Source organism: Antechinus flavipes, chromosome 1 (assembly GCF_016432865.1).
Source record: "Antechinus flavipes isolate AdamAnt ecotype Samford, QLD, Australia chromosome 1, AdamAnt_v2, whole genome shotgun sequence".
NCBI lineage: Eukaryota > Metazoa > Chordata > Mammalia > Dasyuromorphia > Dasyuridae > Antechinus > Antechinus flavipes.
This window is the reverse complement of record NC_067398.1, coordinates 80,499,630-80,518,002: the sequence shown is the minus strand read 5'-3', so window position 1 is coordinate 80,518,002 and position 18,373 is coordinate 80,499,630. Positions and strand designations below refer to the sequence as shown.

The window sequence follows — 18,373 nt, the reverse complement described above, 5'->3', positions numbered from 1 at the left end:
CTACTCAGAATGGATAGGAGCAAGGGATGAAGTACAGTCCTGAAACAAAGGTCCAGTTCAGGAACAAAACTACAAAGAGAAATATATCAAAATATCAACCTGCCTCTAAAAAAGTGCAAATCTAACTATGACAACCACAGAGACAAAAAGGAAACGATTTTTGCCAGTACCTAAAAGAAATGACTCAAGAGATACAAAATTAAACAAAAGCTCTCAAAAAAATAATTAGAAGAATAGGTAGCTTATATTAGAAAGTGGTAAACCTTACTCAAGAAATGGAATCCTTGATAACTTGAATAGACCAAACAGAAATTAATGACTGCATGAGTCAAAGGAAGCTGAGAACAAAATCTAAAGACTGAAAAAATGGAAGAAAATACTGATATAAAACCCAATTGGCTTGGAAAATAAGTCAACGAAGGATAATTTTAAGAATCATCAGCGTAGCTATGAATAAAAAGAAACCTGCACGTTGTGTTTCAAGAAATAATAAATAAACTTTGCCTCTTAAGGCAAAGTAAAAATTGAAAGAAAATATCCTTGGTACTTTTAGATAGTTCAACATTCAGAAACTGATACCGTTTTAATAGTAGAAATGACATGATGAAAGAAAAGTTATTACTGTCAGCTTTGCCACTATACCGTAAGGACCACAAGACTTTTCCATCTTACTTGTAGTTGAAATCTTCCTTATGTGTTGTCTTAGTAACTAATAATAAAGATAATAAATAAATAAATGAATTTAAGAATATAATAATTTCCTGAAAGCAATCCCCAAAGGCAAAATCCAAGGAATGTTATGGTTAAAGTCTAGGACTCTCACATCAGAGTAATGCTTACAACCAAGTCAAGCTGAGCATGATCCAATCCTACAGGTGGGAAAATAGATCCATAATGGAATAGTGGATTTTTAAACATTTCTGAAAAAAAGACCTGGGTAGGAACTGAAATAACAAACATAAGGCTAGAAAGATAAATTTTTTCAAGCAATTTTAAGTGAGCTATATGATGACACAGTGCTAACATTTTATTAGGGGGAGAAGAAACAAGTGCTTCTTTGGATTCTCAATATCTTCAAAGAGTATTGAGAGTGGAAAACAGAAGAAAACAGAAATAGATTGGTTTTTGTTCTGAGGATCTTAAGAAAGAAAAGGATGGGTAAAAGGAGGAATTTATTAGTGTAGAATAGAGAAGGAAGTGGGGGATCATGCTATTTCTTGTAAATGGAGTTCATAAAATAAATATACAAATAAAGTGGCAGGGGTGAGTAGAATGGGCATCAAGTCAAATCTGAAATTTGCAAAGGAAGATTGAATATGCACAAAAACAGTTTGGAATAGAATTACATCAAATTTCATAGTGAAACAAATGGGGGAAGGGAGCAGGATTTAGGATAACAGCTGGGAGGGAATGGTCAAAAGTGGAACAAACTTATGTGATCCTGAAGGTCGGATTAAAAGTATAGGGGGTGAAGAGAGAAAAGCATCAAAACCTATGGGGATATCTTAGATTGCCTTTTGTACATTTGGGGAATGGCTGAACAAATTGTAGCATAAGAAAGTAATAAAATATTATTGTGCCATAAGAAATGAAGAAAGATGATTGCAAAAAATCGCGGGTAGAATGAAGAAAGCAGAACTAGGAGAACAATTTGTACTCAGACAACAACATTACAAGGAAAAACAGCTTTGGATGACTTAAGACTTCTGATCAATGCAGTGACCGGCCATGTTTCCAGAGAGCTAGTAATGAAGCCTGTTACCCACTTCCTGACAGAGAAGGCAAGGACGAAAGGAGCAAAGACGTATGGGTGAAGATGGCTGCTGTGTGGATTCATTTTGCCCAACTGTGCTTATACATCACAAATTTGGTCTTTTTCCCTCTTTCCCTCAGTTATTTTAACATTTTTAAAAAATTCACTGAGCTAGACCAAAAAGAAAAGTTTTGAAAGGAATGTGGATAATTCATTATATATAATTTAAAACCAAGCAGCATTTAACAGAGATTTACCATTTCATGTAGAATTTGTTTTGTGTGTGTTATGTGTATGAAAATGATCCTTTTTTAAAATGTTAAATTCGGGATAAAAAAATTGAGAACGGAGCCACACTCTTTCCCTTTCTTTTCTCTCCTTTAATATTCCTAATCAAAAATTTCATTCTACATTCCATCCTCAGTCAGTGAAGGGGTAGGAATTGTCTTACTTCCTTGAAGTCTTAAGAGGGGCACTTAAAACACTCTCAGGTGCAGGCATCTTCAAATATGATCCAGGTTAGCTTGACACAGTAGAGTAGTCACCTTCAGTTTTATCTGTAAATTCCTCCATATTTCTATCCTCAGCTCAGACTTGAGCTTTTTGCAGGTTACCAAAGTTCAGTTCTTTCCATTTGGTGTCTATGGGTCTTTGAGCTTGAAGGCCAAGTGAGGTTGCTGAGGGTCCTTCATCCTACCATCCCATAGAATTCTAAGGGCCGCCACTCATAGAATAACTCTGAGACTTTACCTTTCTAGAGCTAACAGCTGTTGCTCAGGGTCCCTTAATGACTGCTTCCTTGTTCTCAATCCTTGCCTAAAAGTTCCCTGTCTCCTTGAATCCAGGATCAAATTCTTATGCTCAGGTTTTCAGTTTTCCAGGCTCTGCCTTTTAACCTTCCATCAATTGAGTTCAAATATTTATGCCTCCATTGGCATGCCATTCCTTAGCCAGCATGTCATTTAATTTTTACTTATTAGAACCATCATAAAATTACATTCTTATTGTTCCTGCCTCAGGATAGAGGGATATACTTAGATATACACATTTGTTTTAGATACACACATTTTAACGATTTTTTTTCACTCTGCATCAGCCTTGGCCGTGGTTAGGAAATGGTTATTTCATATCCATGCCTGGTAGAACATACAAGCTTGAAATTTGGACCTAAAGTGTCAGAGGGAGAAGGAACCTTGGAAATAATAGAATCATTTTGCAGAAAATAAAGTGAGTGCCTCCAGGCTATCCTGTGAGTTAGTGGTAGAATAAATCTGGAAAATCAGTAAATAAACTGAATATTGGAGTTGAACTGAGGACCAGCACTTTACCTTATTTTATCTGCATAGATTGTGCCATGATATGAGTTAAGTGTGTGTAACCCTGTGGAGTTACATATGCACTGTATGCTGATCTCTGTGTGGGTCGCATCCTGAGCTGCAGAGCTCCCATCCTAAGCATCTTTAATTTTCTCTCTCCTCAGGGTGTCAAGAAATTCCCTCATGAGAAACTGGTTCGAATCCCGGAGCTTGTGGAGCCTTGGTTTATTTTCTCCTTGATATGGAGTGTGGGAGCCACGGGAGATGCCGACAGCCGGAAGGCCTTCAGTACGTGGCTCAGGGAAAAGATGAAGTTACAGGAGGTGAGCAAGGAGATGCATACACATGACATGGGCAGAGAATGGGTGAATGAAAAAGCATTCACCAAGCATTTGCTTTGTGACAAACATTTTGCTAAATGCTGGGGACAGAAAAAAATGAAAAAAAAATCCCTGCCTTCTTAGAACTTGTGTTTTATTAGGGGGATAAACTACAAAGCAGGTTCCAGGTGTAGGTCACTCAGGAAGCAGCAATGGAACAGATAACGGTACAGCTTTTCTGAGACTATAATTATGTGGGATGTTGAGCCACATGACAGGCAAAGGCTTGGGAGATGAGAATTTTCTTTTGGGATCTCTAGTAGTTGCTTCAGTGGCTGCTGAGGAGGTAGGGACTGCAGCCCGGGCTAATGCCCGTGTCCTTAAGATCTGGGGGTGAGGTGGGAGGATGCTGGGCCGGCTGTGGCCGTTTCAGGTGTGGGGAGAGTGCTGTATATCTCCCCCCGGATGAAAGCAGGGGGTAGATCTGAGGCAGGACCATGGACAGGGACTAGGGAGGAACAGAGGAGAGCCTGAGCTCAGTGCCAAGTCTCTGGAAGACATGGCTATTCCCAGTGCTCTTGAGTGGACCTGCCCTCAGGGGCAGCTGGTCTGGAGGGAGACCCAGGGTCAAAGTCTGTTTTTCTCTCCCTAGGTAGGCTTGCTGTTTCCTGAAGATGGCTTGGTGTTTGATTACCGCTTAGATGATTGTGGCATCAGTAGCTTGGAGGATTTTGAGGAAGAGGAAGATGAAAACAAACAGGTGAAGACTTTTTCTCCTCGGACTGAGAGGCTAAATCGGGGGCAAAACCTCAGTCTGTGGAAGTGAGGGAGGCATCAAGGGCAGTGAGTACCCCCTTGCAATTAACATCCGTGCTCCCCAGCTCCTCCTCAGATGCTCCTTGACAAAGGCTTGGGAGTTGGGGTGATGGGCAGACCTTTTTTCTGTTGTGTGAATCCTTAGGTCTGGTTTTCACTATCACTCGGCACTTCTAGATACTGCAGATGTCCCTAAGGTTCACCCACTAAATTAACTAACAAACCAAGCCCGATATTACCAACAAGGCAGCCCCCTGGGGGAAGGCTGAGCCACAAAAAGAGGAGACTGGTGGGATATAATTACTGCTTTTAGGTTTTCCTCATCTTTCATGATGAGGAAGCAGATTAGTCTGTTCTGCTAAACTTCAGAGGGAAGATAGAATATTAAGATAATATTAATTAGTGAATTAGTTAAAAAGATAACTAATATTAACATAATAAGATAGGTAAAAATATTACAGAGGCAAATTTCAGCTCAAAATTAGGGAAAAATAGCATATGCAACAGTAAAATAGGCTATTTCAAAGAGTGGGCTCCTTGCCACTGGAGATGTTCAGACCAAAGTTGGATGGCCTTAGTTGAGAATGTCCTAGAATGTGCCAACCTGGGTGATAGTCTTTTTGAATGCTAAGATTCTGGGATTTTGTCAGTGGTTCAGGGGTCTCCTGATTATAAGTATTACATCCATAGATACAGATCATATTCTAGTGTTTTGTTTGCCATCTTATAAAATTCTTATCCACATTACAGAGAAGATACTGAAAAATCAGAATATAGTCCAAAATGAAATGGAAAAGACCTTTGGATTATCTACTGTTGGGAATTACCTCATAAGCATTCCTAGTTGAAAGACTATAATGATATTATTCCCTGAGGAAAACACTGGGAAGTGATTTGCCCTTAGATCCAGAGGCCCCTTCCATAGATAAAGACCCACAGACCAATTATGTTGCAGGAGAATCTAAAATCAGATCTTTGGTATCTTGTCAATCTTTGCTAGATTCATGGCCATTCAGCTGTGGCTTTGCCAAGTCTTTGTCCCCCTGCTACTCTGTCCCAACCCAGTGAGCTGCCTTCTAAAAGCTGTGAGGATTCTTTCATGTTGCTGCCCTGTAGCTCCAAAAAGCCACTACTTAGGAGTCTAGAGCTTGGGAAATATCCAAGTTTGACCCTCAGCAGGGGAGATAGCATCATTCCAGGTTCAGATATCCAGGATCCTAGTTGAGCCTGCTCTGCTGCAAAGGGGATCTGGCTGGCCAGGCCTAGTCTCTGAGGTACCTGTGTCTTCTAGGTGAGCTGGGTGAAGTGGATGGATATATCAGCACCTTTTACCATGGTTCCTGATACCAGCTATTCCAACATCATTGTGCCCACAATGGACACTGTCCAGATGTCTTTCCTCCTCGGGATGCTCCTCACCAATAAGAAACCTGTAAGTCCCCAAACTGCTCTTTCCTCCAGAAGTAGGAGTAAGAACCATCATTTCCCAGCTTCATCTCTCTCCCTGAGCTCCCCAAGGGCTGGCTTTGGAGGCCCAGAACTGCCTAATATCTTTACTCCTTTCCTCCTAGGTCCTGTGCATTGGGCCCACGGGCACAGGGAAGACCATCACCATTTTTGACAAGCTCCTCAAGAACTTGCCTTTGGAATACATCACTCACTTCATGACATTTTCAGCCCGAACTTCAGCCAATCAGACCCAGGACCTCATTGACAGCAAGCTGGATAAAAGGCAAGATTGCTTTTTTGGCTCTGACCTTTTTGTTCCTCTACCCTTAAGATTTTATTTTACACAGCTTTTTAAAAAGTCTAGTTGTTACTATATCTGCTGCTGGGGTACACAGAAACACTCCTATAAAATGACGGGAAGCTGCTCAAGTTACACTCAGAGCCTCAAGCCCTGGGATAATGGGAGGAAGGGAGATCTCAAAGTTGTTTCAGGAATCCTCTGAGGGGCAAGAGTTGGGTCTCTTGGGAGATGTCTCTTGGCCACTGTTGAGATTTGTTAATCATACTGTTCATTCACATATGCATTTATGCAACAGATATTTATGGAGCACATATTGTGTGCCAGGCTCAATGTTAAGGGCTCTGGCTGATAGAGATATGCAGTAATAATAAAGGATGCTTTTAGAAAAGTACTTTTATATATACTAATTCCTCTCCCAGTTCAGTTCCCCTGTCTGGTAATTCAAGCATTTTATATCAAAGGAAGGAAACTGAAGCCCAAACAGTCAAGCTAGCTTGGCCATGAATTTGGCAGAAGCTGGCCAGGCATTCGGATCTGCTGATGGCAGCTCAAACACTCTACTGGACCACACTGTCTCATCCAGTATAAGACCCAGTCCCTACCTTCAGAGGAGTAGAGCAGAGTAGAGTTGAGGTAGAGGGCACAAGGCAAATGGATTGGAGAATGGAGCTCTCTAGTAGTAGAGAATGAAGATGAGAATTGCTATTCAGGGGGCAAGGTGCCAGCCCCTGCTCTGCCATTGCCTTCCTATGACTTTGAGGAATTCTAGCACTGCTAGACACTCTCAGTGTCTTTATTTACAGCATGAGGGGTCATCTCATGTAGCAAGGCTCAGCATGGTAAAATCCCAGACAGGCAGTTCCAGAGACAGAATCTGTGCTGTGATTGTGCAGAGTGGGGAGAGCTGGCCAAGGAAGGCCCAAGAGTGAAAGGCAGTGTGGCCTAGTGGATGGGGAGCTGATCTCTGCCTCTGATCCAGACTGGCCGGTAGCTCCGGGTGAATGGCTCTGTCCCTCAGTGCTCCAAAGAAACTCTGTGAGACAGACATAGAGTTTTTGCTTATCTTTGTCAAGGGAAGCTTCCTTAGTGGCAGTTCTCCACACTGATCAAATGCCAGGTCTGGATTAAAAAGGCAAAATAAAAAGAAATACAAGATTTTAACTGAACAGAAGCTCTCTTGCGAGTGGCTGAGAACCTTTTTCTAACCCTCCTGGGTGTATAGACTAAAGACTAGCTGGATGCTTGTTGAATTGGTCCCAGATGGAACCTCCTGTGACTCTGTGCTTGCTCATAGAAGCCTTTCCTCTCTGCAGACGAAAGGGGGTGTTTGGTCCCCCCTTGGGCCGATACTTCATATTTTTCATTGATGATCTGAATATGCCTGCTCTGGAGACCTATGGAGCCCAGCCTCCGATTGAACTCCTGCGTCAGTGGATGGACCATGGGGGCTGGTATGACAGGAAGATAATTGGTACGTGGCCACCCTTTTCTTAGTTATAAGGGGTTGTTTGGAAGACCCAGGATTTAAATCCAGAGACTGAGTTCTTAAGGAATCCCACAATGACTTTTCTTTGTCCTCTGACCCCTGGTGATATTCTGTAGGTATGTTCAAGAACCTGGTGGACATTAACTTTGTCTGTGCCATGGGACCTCCTGGTGGGGGCCGGAATGCCATCACTCCCCGCTTTACCCACCATTTCAATTATCTCTCATTCATTGAGATGGATGACATGAGCAAGAAACGCATCTTCTCTAACATTTTAGGAAGCTGGATGGGTAAGTATCTGGGACAGAGGCCTCCAAGATCAAGGTTGCCCTTCCCACATCTGTCCTAGTGGATGGTCAGCTGAGACAGAATGTGGGAATCTAGCTTCCTGCACTCTCCAGTGGGCATTCACCAGTGAGAGAGGCTGAGTACTTGGAGGTAACAATGAAAAGCAGGTTCTAGAATAAAGTAAAACTAAAAGAAATAAAGATGTTGGTTAACAGCTGCCCTCTTAGAATAGCTTTACTAATGGTGGCCCCAGCCTTTTAAGTGAGCTTTGGGAAATGGCCAGTGAAGGCTTCCCTCCCCCTGTTCACCTTATAACATTTCATGATCAAACAGTCAAAAGGTGTGACAGGTAAAGCCCCAGTATTCACTCCCAATTCAATTCCTGAGGTCTGAGAAGGGCAGTAACTTCTGGTACAGGAAATGTGCACTTCTTTAGGCTTATTTCTCTCCATACTAGCTGAGATGGCCAGTGGCTGTATGAAACAGGATTGAAAAGCTTCTTCATTTTGTTTTATAGCTGGACTCCTTGGAGAAAAGAGTTACAGAGACCCTGTACGTAAGTAAAGCACTGATTAACAAGACTCTATGACTGAATGAAAAAACAAATATCGATTAAGCACCTTCTGTATGCCAGGTTCTGTGCTGGCCACTGTGGAGACAAACACGAAAGTTGCTCTTTCCCTCTAGGAGGGCACATAAAAGCTATATAGAACTCCTCAATGAACTTACATCCTAATAGATGAAGAGAATACATGTGGGGTGGGCTCCAAGGAAAGGAGTTTAGTGAGAAAGGGCGTGAGAGGAAGGAAAGTTGGCTCCAAAGGGGCTTGTAGGAAGGGCACTTGAGGGGCAGCTCGGTGGCACAGTGGATAGAGCAGCAGCCCTGAAGTCAGGAGGACCTGAGTTCAAATCTGGCCTTAGATACTTCCTAGCTGTGTGACCCTGGGCAAGTCACTTAACCCCAATTGCCTTGGCCAAAAAAAAAAGAAAGAAAAAGAAAGGGCACTTGAGAGCAGGCTAGGTTGGGGAGGTGGAGATGACGAGTTCCATTTTGGGCATATTAAGCTTGAGGTGCCTGTGGGACATCTGGGCAGGGACGCAGTAGGTGATTGGCAGTATGGAGTTCTAGAGAGGGAGAAGGGCTAGAAGTTAGCTCTTGGGAGTCATCTGTGTGAGGATCATGGAACTCATGGAGTTGATGAGATCAGAGAAAGACAGTAGGAGGCAAAGAGAAGGCGCAGGACAGAACTTGGGCCAGCGAAAGATAGCCAAATAGGTCAAAAAAAAACCAGGATCAGGCCATGTCCCAGAAGTCAAGGAAGTTTCAAGGGGAAGGGAGGATCACATGTTCTGGGTGTAGGGAATTCTGCAGGTAGATACCAAGGCATGAGAGTAATGCATATTTTTAAGTGTTTTGTCTGTGTTGTGGGGAGAGTAAATAAAGGAAAGACGGGACTGGAAAAATAAGAGAGCACGAGATTTTAGTCTTTATAGTGAAAAATGGCCAGGGCCGTCTCTGTTCAGACAGTGAGAAGGTCTTTGTCAGTCTTTTGGTCCTGGTCCACCCTGACTGTCTTGTATTCTCTCCCTGTAGCGGGAGCCCCTGACGTGATGGACTTCAACGAGCCCCTTGTGTTAGCCACCATCCAAGTGTACGCCACCATCACCTCTCAGCTCCTGCCCACTCCAGCCAAGAGCCACTACACTTTTAACCTGAGGGACCTCTCCAAAGTCTTCCAGGGCATGCTTATGGCTGAGCCTGCCAAAATTCAGGTGAGCGCCCCTGTGCTGGAGCATCAGAGTGACCCCATAGTTTTAATTCCCCCAGAACCATGCTGGCAGGAATTCTAGAAGAAAAAAAAGATGGAAAAGAATTAGAAGATAATTAATCTTTGAAGTAAAAATTTAAATAAGGTCACTTTAGGGACCATATAGTGTAGCATAGTGAGGAGCTTGGTAGGCTTGGGTTTGAGTCTCAACTCTGCTACTGATTTGCTATAACCATGAGTAAGTATCTTGTGGTATTTGTGTCCCAATTTCTTTATAAAGTCAGGACGTTATGCTATTTTCTCATTGTCAACTGACACTCTAGGAGGATGATGAAAAAAAAGGTCTTTTCTCAGTCATGCTGGGTCCTTCCTCCATAGAAGTCTGTCCAGGTGGAGATGACCCTGAGTTTTCAAAGCCTCTCTTAGCAAGAAGATCATAAACCTTGGAAGGTCAGATTCAGCTCCAGCATTGGACTCGGTACCCACTCAAGAAGAAACAAGCATAGCTAAGTGCAGAAGGATATCACTACAAGGGTGGATGTGGGCCACAGCAACCAGGATGCAGGCTTCCATGGGTGTGTGGCATCTGTAACTTGGTGTTTAAAGTTGATAACTTATTTCTATCTAATTGATTTCCTTTCTAATCCTTTGTATTTTGTTTTATATCTCTAAAAACATGATCTGAGTAGGGGTCCATATGTTTTACTAGACTGCTCAAAAAGTGAAGACCCCTGTAGAGAGTTGTAATCTGTATTGGTGGGAAGAATAATTGCATGGGCAAAATCCTGAATCTTTTGTTCAATCCATGAGTATTTATTTGGTTCTCTGGCACCTGGCTAAGGAGACAACAGATAACTGTAATAGTGGGTAAAACAACAAACCCAACAACTCACAACATGTCACCTTTATGTTGTCATTCCCACTGATGGTTGATTTGCAATGAGACACTAGAGATGACAGAAAAGATAATTTGTGACAAAGTTAAAGGAGGAGATGATGTTTGAATTTGTTGACATAAGCATTTTTCCTTATGCTGAATTTTAGCTTCAAGGTCAAAAGATACAATGTCTCTGTAACTGCTCTTCAGCTTTAGGGGTTTACTTGGTAGGGAACAGTGGACACCAGGGACAGTCCTTCCCGGCTCAGTCCTTCGTTTCATTCTGTGACATATCAAAAGTCTGAGAGACACCATTTCTGGGTAATTAATCATTTTGAAAAATTTTGCTATTGGATAATTGATAAAAAGGGTCAGTGGCAATCTCATTATCTTCCAATCTCATTATTAGCAATGTCCTTTAAATGCTGGCTTTGATTCAATAGAGAATGAGGAGATGGGAAGGGGAAAACCTGAGATCTCCCCAATAATCTGTTATATTTAATAATCATTTCTCTCAGTCCCCCAAGACAGGATTGATTTAGAAACTGATCTGTGGCAAGAAAATAATTATTGGGCCAAAGAAGGCACAGAGCTAGGATGGTCATTTCTCCAGAGGCTGAGGGCTGGCTGGCCTCCTAATTCTCTCCCTGGGCAGGCCAAGTATCTTGGGCATCCTCCCAGGGCTCTTTGGGTATCCTATCTAGTGCCCAGAGAGGAGGGGAAGAGGGAGGCCTCCTGCCCCTCTACTGCTCCCCACTTCTCCAACTTCTGGATCACATACATTACTCAGATTCTCTGGTTCGCCACGCATCTGGGCTCTTCCTCCGGGATTTGTGCTGCAGAGGTTTGAATAACCTGAGAGATCTGTCTGCCTTGGAGCTCCATGACACTGTCCCAACTTTTGTCCAGGAGTGGTCACCCTTGCTTGGCATCTGACCTGGGTCTTCCACTCTCTATTATGGGATCCAGGAGAGCAGGAACAAGAATTAGACATATCTGCCCGTCCTGAGCAGCTGATAGAGAATCCCGGAAAAGTTAGGCTCCTGGATTTTTTGCTGAACTGAAGCGAGAGTAAGATTTCCAACACAGTGGGCCCCACTTGGCCCTACATTGACTATCCCTGAATCCATAAGAAAATTCTGATTCAATTCCTCCATCAAAAAAACATTTGTCGAGCACCTGCTGTATGCACAGCCCTGTATCAGGCTAGGTCGGGGGAGAGGACAATGTGGGGAGTCGCCGTCACTGGAGCCATGGCAGGGGAGGCAGAGAAGCCAGATGGGGGCCAAACCCCACAGACCAGAGCACTTCAGGAATGCTGGAGAGAGGGAGCGACTTGGATCCTCCAGACCCAGCTTCTGACTTATTGGCTGGGTGACCTGAAGAATCTCTTCATCCCCTTTGGATCCTAATGTCTTTTTTCACCATCTCCTCCTTGGGGTCATGGGGGTATCAATGGGGGAATGGGGGAATGATGCTTTGAGATCATAGAAATGTGAGCCAGTGTTGTTATGTTACATCTTGCTTTACTATGGCCTTTAGTTTTTGTCTGGCCCCAGACCCAGGTTAGACCTCCACCAGTTGCGGGGGGAGGGGGAGAGTAGGCTCCCACTGAGCTTCCTCCTGTTTGCTTCCTCAGAACAAGGTCCAGTTGCTGAGGCTGTGGTACCATGAGAGCTGCCGGGTGTTCCGCGACCGTCTGGTTAACGATGAGGATCGGCTCTGGTTTGACAAACTCATGGAAAGCAAGATGTTGCAATGGGATACCACCTTCTCTGAGGTCTGCCCCTATCAGCCCATCTTGTACGGAGACTTCATGCTGCCGGGGGCCGACACCAGGATTTATGAACTGATCATCGACCAGGAGAAGGTAAACAGAGGGCCTTAAGTGCTCTTGACTTGGGTCTGGCTTTCCTTCCCGGGTCTGACCAGTCCTTCCCTTTCCCCAGTCCACCGGGCTTCCCACCTAGCTCTGTTTTATTTGTGTGGAAAGGACGAAGCTGTTCTCCTCTCCTTCCCTCCCCACAATCAGCCATAGAACCTCTTGTCAGAGAGATAGAGGAGTTCCCTAGCCAAGGAGGGATTCAGCTAGATGGCCTCAGAAACCCCTTCCAGCAAGGGATTGTGGGATTTTATAATGCCAGGTAATCCTGTCCTCTTTGAGTGCCAGGCTGAGATCTCCAGGAGCAAGGAGGTACCTAGAGCCTCCAGGCAAGAGAATCCAGAGCAGGTGAGGGAGGAGGGCAAAAGGAAAGGACAGAGAAGTCGTGAAGGACAGAGCCAGAATTCCTATCAAGACCAAAGCCAGTGCAGTGCCCCGACACTGTCCTATGTCTAGCCAGAATCACCATCTTCCTTACTAGGATGACAGTCACTTAGGACAGTACTCAGATTTTTTGTTTGCTCATTTGTTTATTTTTTCAACTTACATTAAGGCAAATTTTTTTGTCTTTAAAATTTTTTTTAAAAATAACAAATACAAAGAAAAGAAATAGCAGAACATAAGATTCAAACCATGCAGCAATAAATTTGTATTTCAAGAAAGCTTATATAACAATAGAAGACATTGTATTCAGAACTATCCACCTTTTCTTTGCTTCCTTGTAGGTTTTCTTTTGTTCTGTGCTGTGTTCTTTTTACTTTATTCTTTTTTCCCCTTTCCCTCCTCCTAATTCCCCAAAGCAGAATAAATGAAGTACAGATATATTTATACATATATGCATATTACATATATGTATGCATATATTATATATTATATATGTTTACACTCATCACAGACCATTTCTTTTCAAGTGTTTGTGCCTTATTCCTCAATTATACCATGAGCCCCTTGAGACCATAGGGGATGTGCTCCTTGTGCTCCATAGCCTAGCCTGATACAGGGCTGTGCATATAGCAGGTGCTTGACAAATGTTTTTTGGATGGAGGAATTAATCAGAATTTTCTTATGGATTCAGGGATAGTCAATGTGGGGCCAATATGTTTGTGTATTATGTATGCCTATGTATATATATATAAATTTATTTTTTTTTAAATTTTTATTTAATAATTACTTTATATTGACAAAATCCATGCCAGGGTAATTTTTTTTACAACATTATCCCTTGCACTCGTTTCTGTTCCGATTTTTTTCCCCTCCCTCCCTCCACCCCCTCCCCTAGATGGCAAGCAGTCCTTTATATGTTGGATATGTTGCAGTATATCCTAGATACAATATATGTGTGCAGAACCGAACAGTTCTCTTGTTGCTTAGGGAGAATTGGATTCAGAAGGTATAAATAACCCGGGAAGAAAAACAAAAATGCAGATAGTTCACATTCGTTTCCCAGTGTTCTTTCTTTGGGTGTAGCTGCTTTTGTCCGTCATTTATCAATTGAAACTCAGTTAGGTCTCTTTGTCAAAGAAATCCACTTCCATCAAAATATGTCCTCATACAATATCGTTGTCGAAGTGTATAGTGATCTCCTGATTCTGCTCATTTCACTTAGCATCAGATCATGTAAGTCTCGCCAGTCCTCTCTGTATTCATCCTGCTGGTCATTTCTTATAGAACAATAATATTCCGTAACATTCATATACCACAATTTACCCAGCCATTCTCCAGTTGATGGGCATCCATTCATTTTCCAGTTTCTAGCCATTACAAATAGGGCTGCTACAAACATTTTGGCACATACAGGTCCCTTTCCCTTCTTTAGTATTTCTTTGGGATATAAGCCCAATAGAAACATTGCTGGATCAAAGGGTATGCACAGTTTGATAACTTTTTGGGCATAATTCCAGATTGCTCTCCAGAATGGTGGGATTCGTTCACAACTCCACCAACAATGCATTAGTGTCCCAGTTTTCCCGCATCCCCTCCAACATTCATCATTATTTTTTCCTGTCATCTTAGCCAATCTGACAGGTGTGTAGTGGTATCTCAGAGTTATCTTAATTTGCATTTCTCTGATCAATAATGATTTGGAACACTCTTTCATATGAGTGGTAATAGTTTCAATTTCATCCTCTGAAAATTGTCTGTTCATATCCTTTGACCATTTATCAGTTGGAGAATGGCTTGATTTCTTATAAATTTGAGTCAGTTCTCTATATATTTTGGAAATGAGGCCTTTATCAGAATCTTTAACTGTGAAGATGTTTTCCCAGTTTGTTGCTTCCCTTCTAATCTTGTTTACATTAGTTTTGTTTGTACAAAGGCTTTTTAATTTGATGTAATCAAAATTTTCTATTTTGTGATCAGTAATGGTCTCTAATTCATCTTTGGTCACAAATTTCTTTCTCCTCCACAAGTCTGAGAGATAAATTATTCTATGTTCCTCTAATTTATTTATAATCTCGTTCTTTATGCCTAGGTCATGGACCCATTTTGATCTTATCTTGGTATATGGTGTTAAGTATGGGTCCATGCCTAATTTCTGCCATACTAATTTCCAATTATCCCAGCAGTTTTTATCAAATAATGAATTCTTTTCCCAGAAGTTAGGGGCTTTGGGTTTGTCAAACACTAGATTGCTGTAGTTGACTATTCTGTCTTGTGAACCTAACCTTTTCCACTGATCCACTAATCTATTTCTTAGCCAATACCAAATGGTTTTGGTGACTGCTGCTTTATAATATAATTTTAGATCAGGTACAGCTAGGCCACCTTCATTTGATTTTTTTTTTCATTAATTCCCTTGAGATTCTCGACTTTTTATTGTTCCATATGAATTTTGTTGTTATTTTTTCTAGATCATTAAAATATTTTCTTGGAAGTCTGATTGGTATAGCACTAAATAAATAGATTAGTTTAGGGAGTATTGTCATCTTTATTATGTTCGCTCGGCTGATCCAAGAGCACTTAATATTTTTCCAATTATTTAAGTCTGACTTTATTTGTGTGGAGACTTTTTTATAATTTTGCTCATATAATTCCTGACTTTCCTTTGGTAGATAGATTCCCAAATATTTTATGGTATCAACAGTTATTCTGAATGGAATTTCTCTTTGTATCTCTTGCTGTTGGGTTTTGTTGGTGATGTATAAAAATGCTGAAGATTTATGGGGATTTATTTTGTAGCCAGCTACTTTGCTAAAATTATGAATTATTTCTAATAGCTTTTTAGTAGAATTTCTGGGGTTCTCTAGGTATACCATCATATCATCTGCAAAGAGTGATAGTTTGGTTTCCTCATTGCCTACTCTAATTCCTTTAATATCTTTCTCGACTCTTATTGCCGAGGCTAGTGTTTCTAATACGATATTAAATAATAATGGTGATAGTGGGCAACCTTGCTTCACTCCAGATCTTACTGGGAAAGGTTCCAGTTTTTCCCCTTGCATATGATGCTTATTGATGGTTTTAAATATATGCTCCTGACTATTTTAAGGAAAAGTCCATTTATTCCTATGCTCTCAAGTGTTTTTATTAGGAATGGATGTTGGATTTTATCAAATGCTTTTTCTGCATCGTATATATATAAATTTAGACAATGTGTTTATACACACATTTATAAAAATATACACTATACACACACACATACACACATACACACACACACATATATATCAAAAACAATATTAACATGGTTTCTCTCTCTTGATTGAATCTTTTGCAGCTTAGACTCTGCCTGAGATCAATGATTATTATCGCCTACTTTTTAAAAAATTAATTCCTCTCAATCACTGTTACTGTACTTGTGTAGATCTCATTTCCTATTCCTATTCCTCATATTCCTATCCAATTCCCTGCTAATTTTTTTTACTTTACTTTCACCTTGCCTAGCTTGCTTTGCTGTTACTTAAACTCTCCTTTCCTTACCCTTCCTCCACTACCTGAAGCATCTCTCTTATCCTCATCCCTCACTCTTTCCCTCCCTCTTTATTGTATTCCCATTATTCTACATTCCTTATCTCACTCCATTAATTAATCCCTTCAGCACTCTGCCTCATCATATTCTCTCCCCCTCTTACTTCTTTATAGATTTTGAAAGGTTTTATATCCTTCTGGATATATATTGTTCCCTCTTTAATCTATTCCCAATGTAAGTAGGATTTTAAAACTACCAGCCCTCCTCCCCCAATTCCTCCATGTTTTCAATTCTTGCTATTGTACCTCATTTGTTTAATATAATTATGGTTTTTACCTTTTCCTTTATGATTCTTTTACTTTTTAGAATTATACTCAACTCTATCCCAATCTTTCTTTTGGAATACTCAATTATTAATAATTGTCTTGGTTTACATTTCCATGTATAAAACATAAACAACTTTGTTCTTATTAATTCCCTTAAAATTAGTCTTTGATGTTGACTCTTATAAGTCAAATTTTCTATTAAGTTCAGGTTTGTTTGTCACAAAATCCTGAAAATCTGACAATTTTTGGAATATCCGTTTTTTTATAAAGTAGTTTTTTGCTAGATAAAATATTTTTGGCTGCCATCCTAGTTGTTTAGATGTTTGATATATAGTATTCTAGACCTTCAGTCTTTTATTGAAGCCACTTTAATAGGTCTTGTAGGATTCAGATTCTGGCTCTAGGGTATTTGAGTTGTTTTTGTTGATGTTAATTGTAAAATTTTCTCTTTAATCCGGGGATTTTGAAATTTAGCAGTAATGTTCCTGTAGGTTTTCCTTATTTCTTTCAGCTGGTGATTGGTAGATTTTTTCTATTTATAATTTCCCTTGTCATTCTAACACTTCAGTGCAATTTAATTTTTTTTATTATCATATCCAAATTGTTTTTTTTGGTCATAGCTTTCAGGTATTAAAGCAAATTTATTATTTTCTATTTCCTTAGAATGATAATTTATCATTATTTTAAATATTTAAACATCTGAATTATTATTCTTTGGAAGGTCCAAAGTACTCTCACTCATCCTACTTTTAATCCCCAAATCCATGTCTTTCTGAACCTTGGAGTTTTCTAAGTGGTAGCCCAGGTGGGTTCTAGTTCCGATTTTGACAGAATTCAATATTGTGACCTTGTTGGTCAGGAGCTCCTGTGAGCTTGGGCAGAGTGACCAAGAGACTCCCACCCCCCTCCCACCTCCCTCAAGGTTCCAAAAGGCTGATTTGTAACTCCTTTCTTGTGCCCACTTTGGCCCCAGATGCAGCATGTGATTGAGGAGTACATGGAGGAATACAACCAGATCAACATGGCCAAGATGAAGCTGGTGCTCTTCATGGATGCCATGAGCCACATCTGCCGCATCAGCCGCATCCTGCGCCAGTCGCTGGGGAACGCCCTCCTCCTGGGGGTGGGGGGCAGTGGCAGAAACTCCCTCACTCGGCTTGCCTCTCACATGTACGAGACCACCTGGGCAGAGCGGGAGAGGGGCTGCGGGCATCAGAGAGGGCCATTTTCTAGTTGGATGGCCTTGGGCAAATGCCTCTTCCCCTAGTTTACCCTAATTGATGAAATGATGGTAGTTCTCTGCTAATATTTTCCAGCAATGATAGCAGGAAAAGGCTTTGTAAACTGTGAAACACTTTGTCACTTTGAGTTGCTATTATTATCATTATTATTATCTTTAACTCTCTAGCTACAGCCTCTATTCCCTTCTTCCCTGGCCCAAGAGAAAAGTGGGGGGGAGCCTAGCTGGAGAGCAGCCTCCCTAGTGCTTGCCTCCAGCAGCCCCACTCTTACCACGCCCCCCTCACGGGAAGGAAAGGTTGGCCTTTGGCCCCAGAGGTAGTGGTGGCGATAATAGTGGCTCTGTTCAGCTGTAAAGAAACAAGGCAGGCAAGGGCCGCTCTCCCAGGTGGGGTCCAGACCACTTTTCTAGCTCAAGTTCTATAACGCGGGGTACTGTAGAATTCAAGAACTCACTGCTGCTTTTGCTAGACATTTGCAATTTGTTGTTTTACTAATATATTCTGGATTTTGTCAGGAATTTGACTGGCTTTGCAGATAGTATGATTTTAGAAATTATGATGTTAGCCCTTATCAACTTCTGTGGCAATTCAACTTTTTTCCATTATCCAATTTTCCATATTTGTCAAGGACCAATGACC

General features: G+C 41.4%; 1 protein-coding gene across 1 annotated transcript in view; it reads left to right on the top strand.

Annotated features, from left to right (window-relative positions):
- The window catches only part of DNAH1 (dynein axonemal heavy chain 1), a 148,268-nt gene that overhangs the window by 90,589 nt on the left and 39,306 nt on the right, over positions 1 to 18,373 (top strand). The window contains exons 40-49 of the mRNA XM_051985319.1: positions 3,234 to 3,392; positions 4,042 to 4,149; positions 5,497 to 5,637; positions 5,777 to 5,937; positions 7,269 to 7,426; positions 7,558 to 7,731; positions 8,247 to 8,285; positions 9,324 to 9,502; positions 12,015 to 12,245; positions 17,467 to 17,663. Of these exons, the coding sequence (XP_051841279.1) occupies positions 3,234 to 3,392; positions 4,042 to 4,149; positions 5,497 to 5,637; positions 5,777 to 5,937; positions 7,269 to 7,426; positions 7,558 to 7,731; positions 8,247 to 8,285; positions 9,324 to 9,502; positions 12,015 to 12,245; positions 17,467 to 17,663 (1,547 nt within the window). The remainder of the gene's footprint in view (positions 1 to 3,233; positions 3,393 to 4,041; positions 4,150 to 5,496; positions 5,638 to 5,776; positions 5,938 to 7,268; positions 7,427 to 7,557; positions 7,732 to 8,246; positions 8,286 to 9,323; positions 9,503 to 12,014; positions 12,246 to 17,466; positions 17,664 to 18,373) is intronic.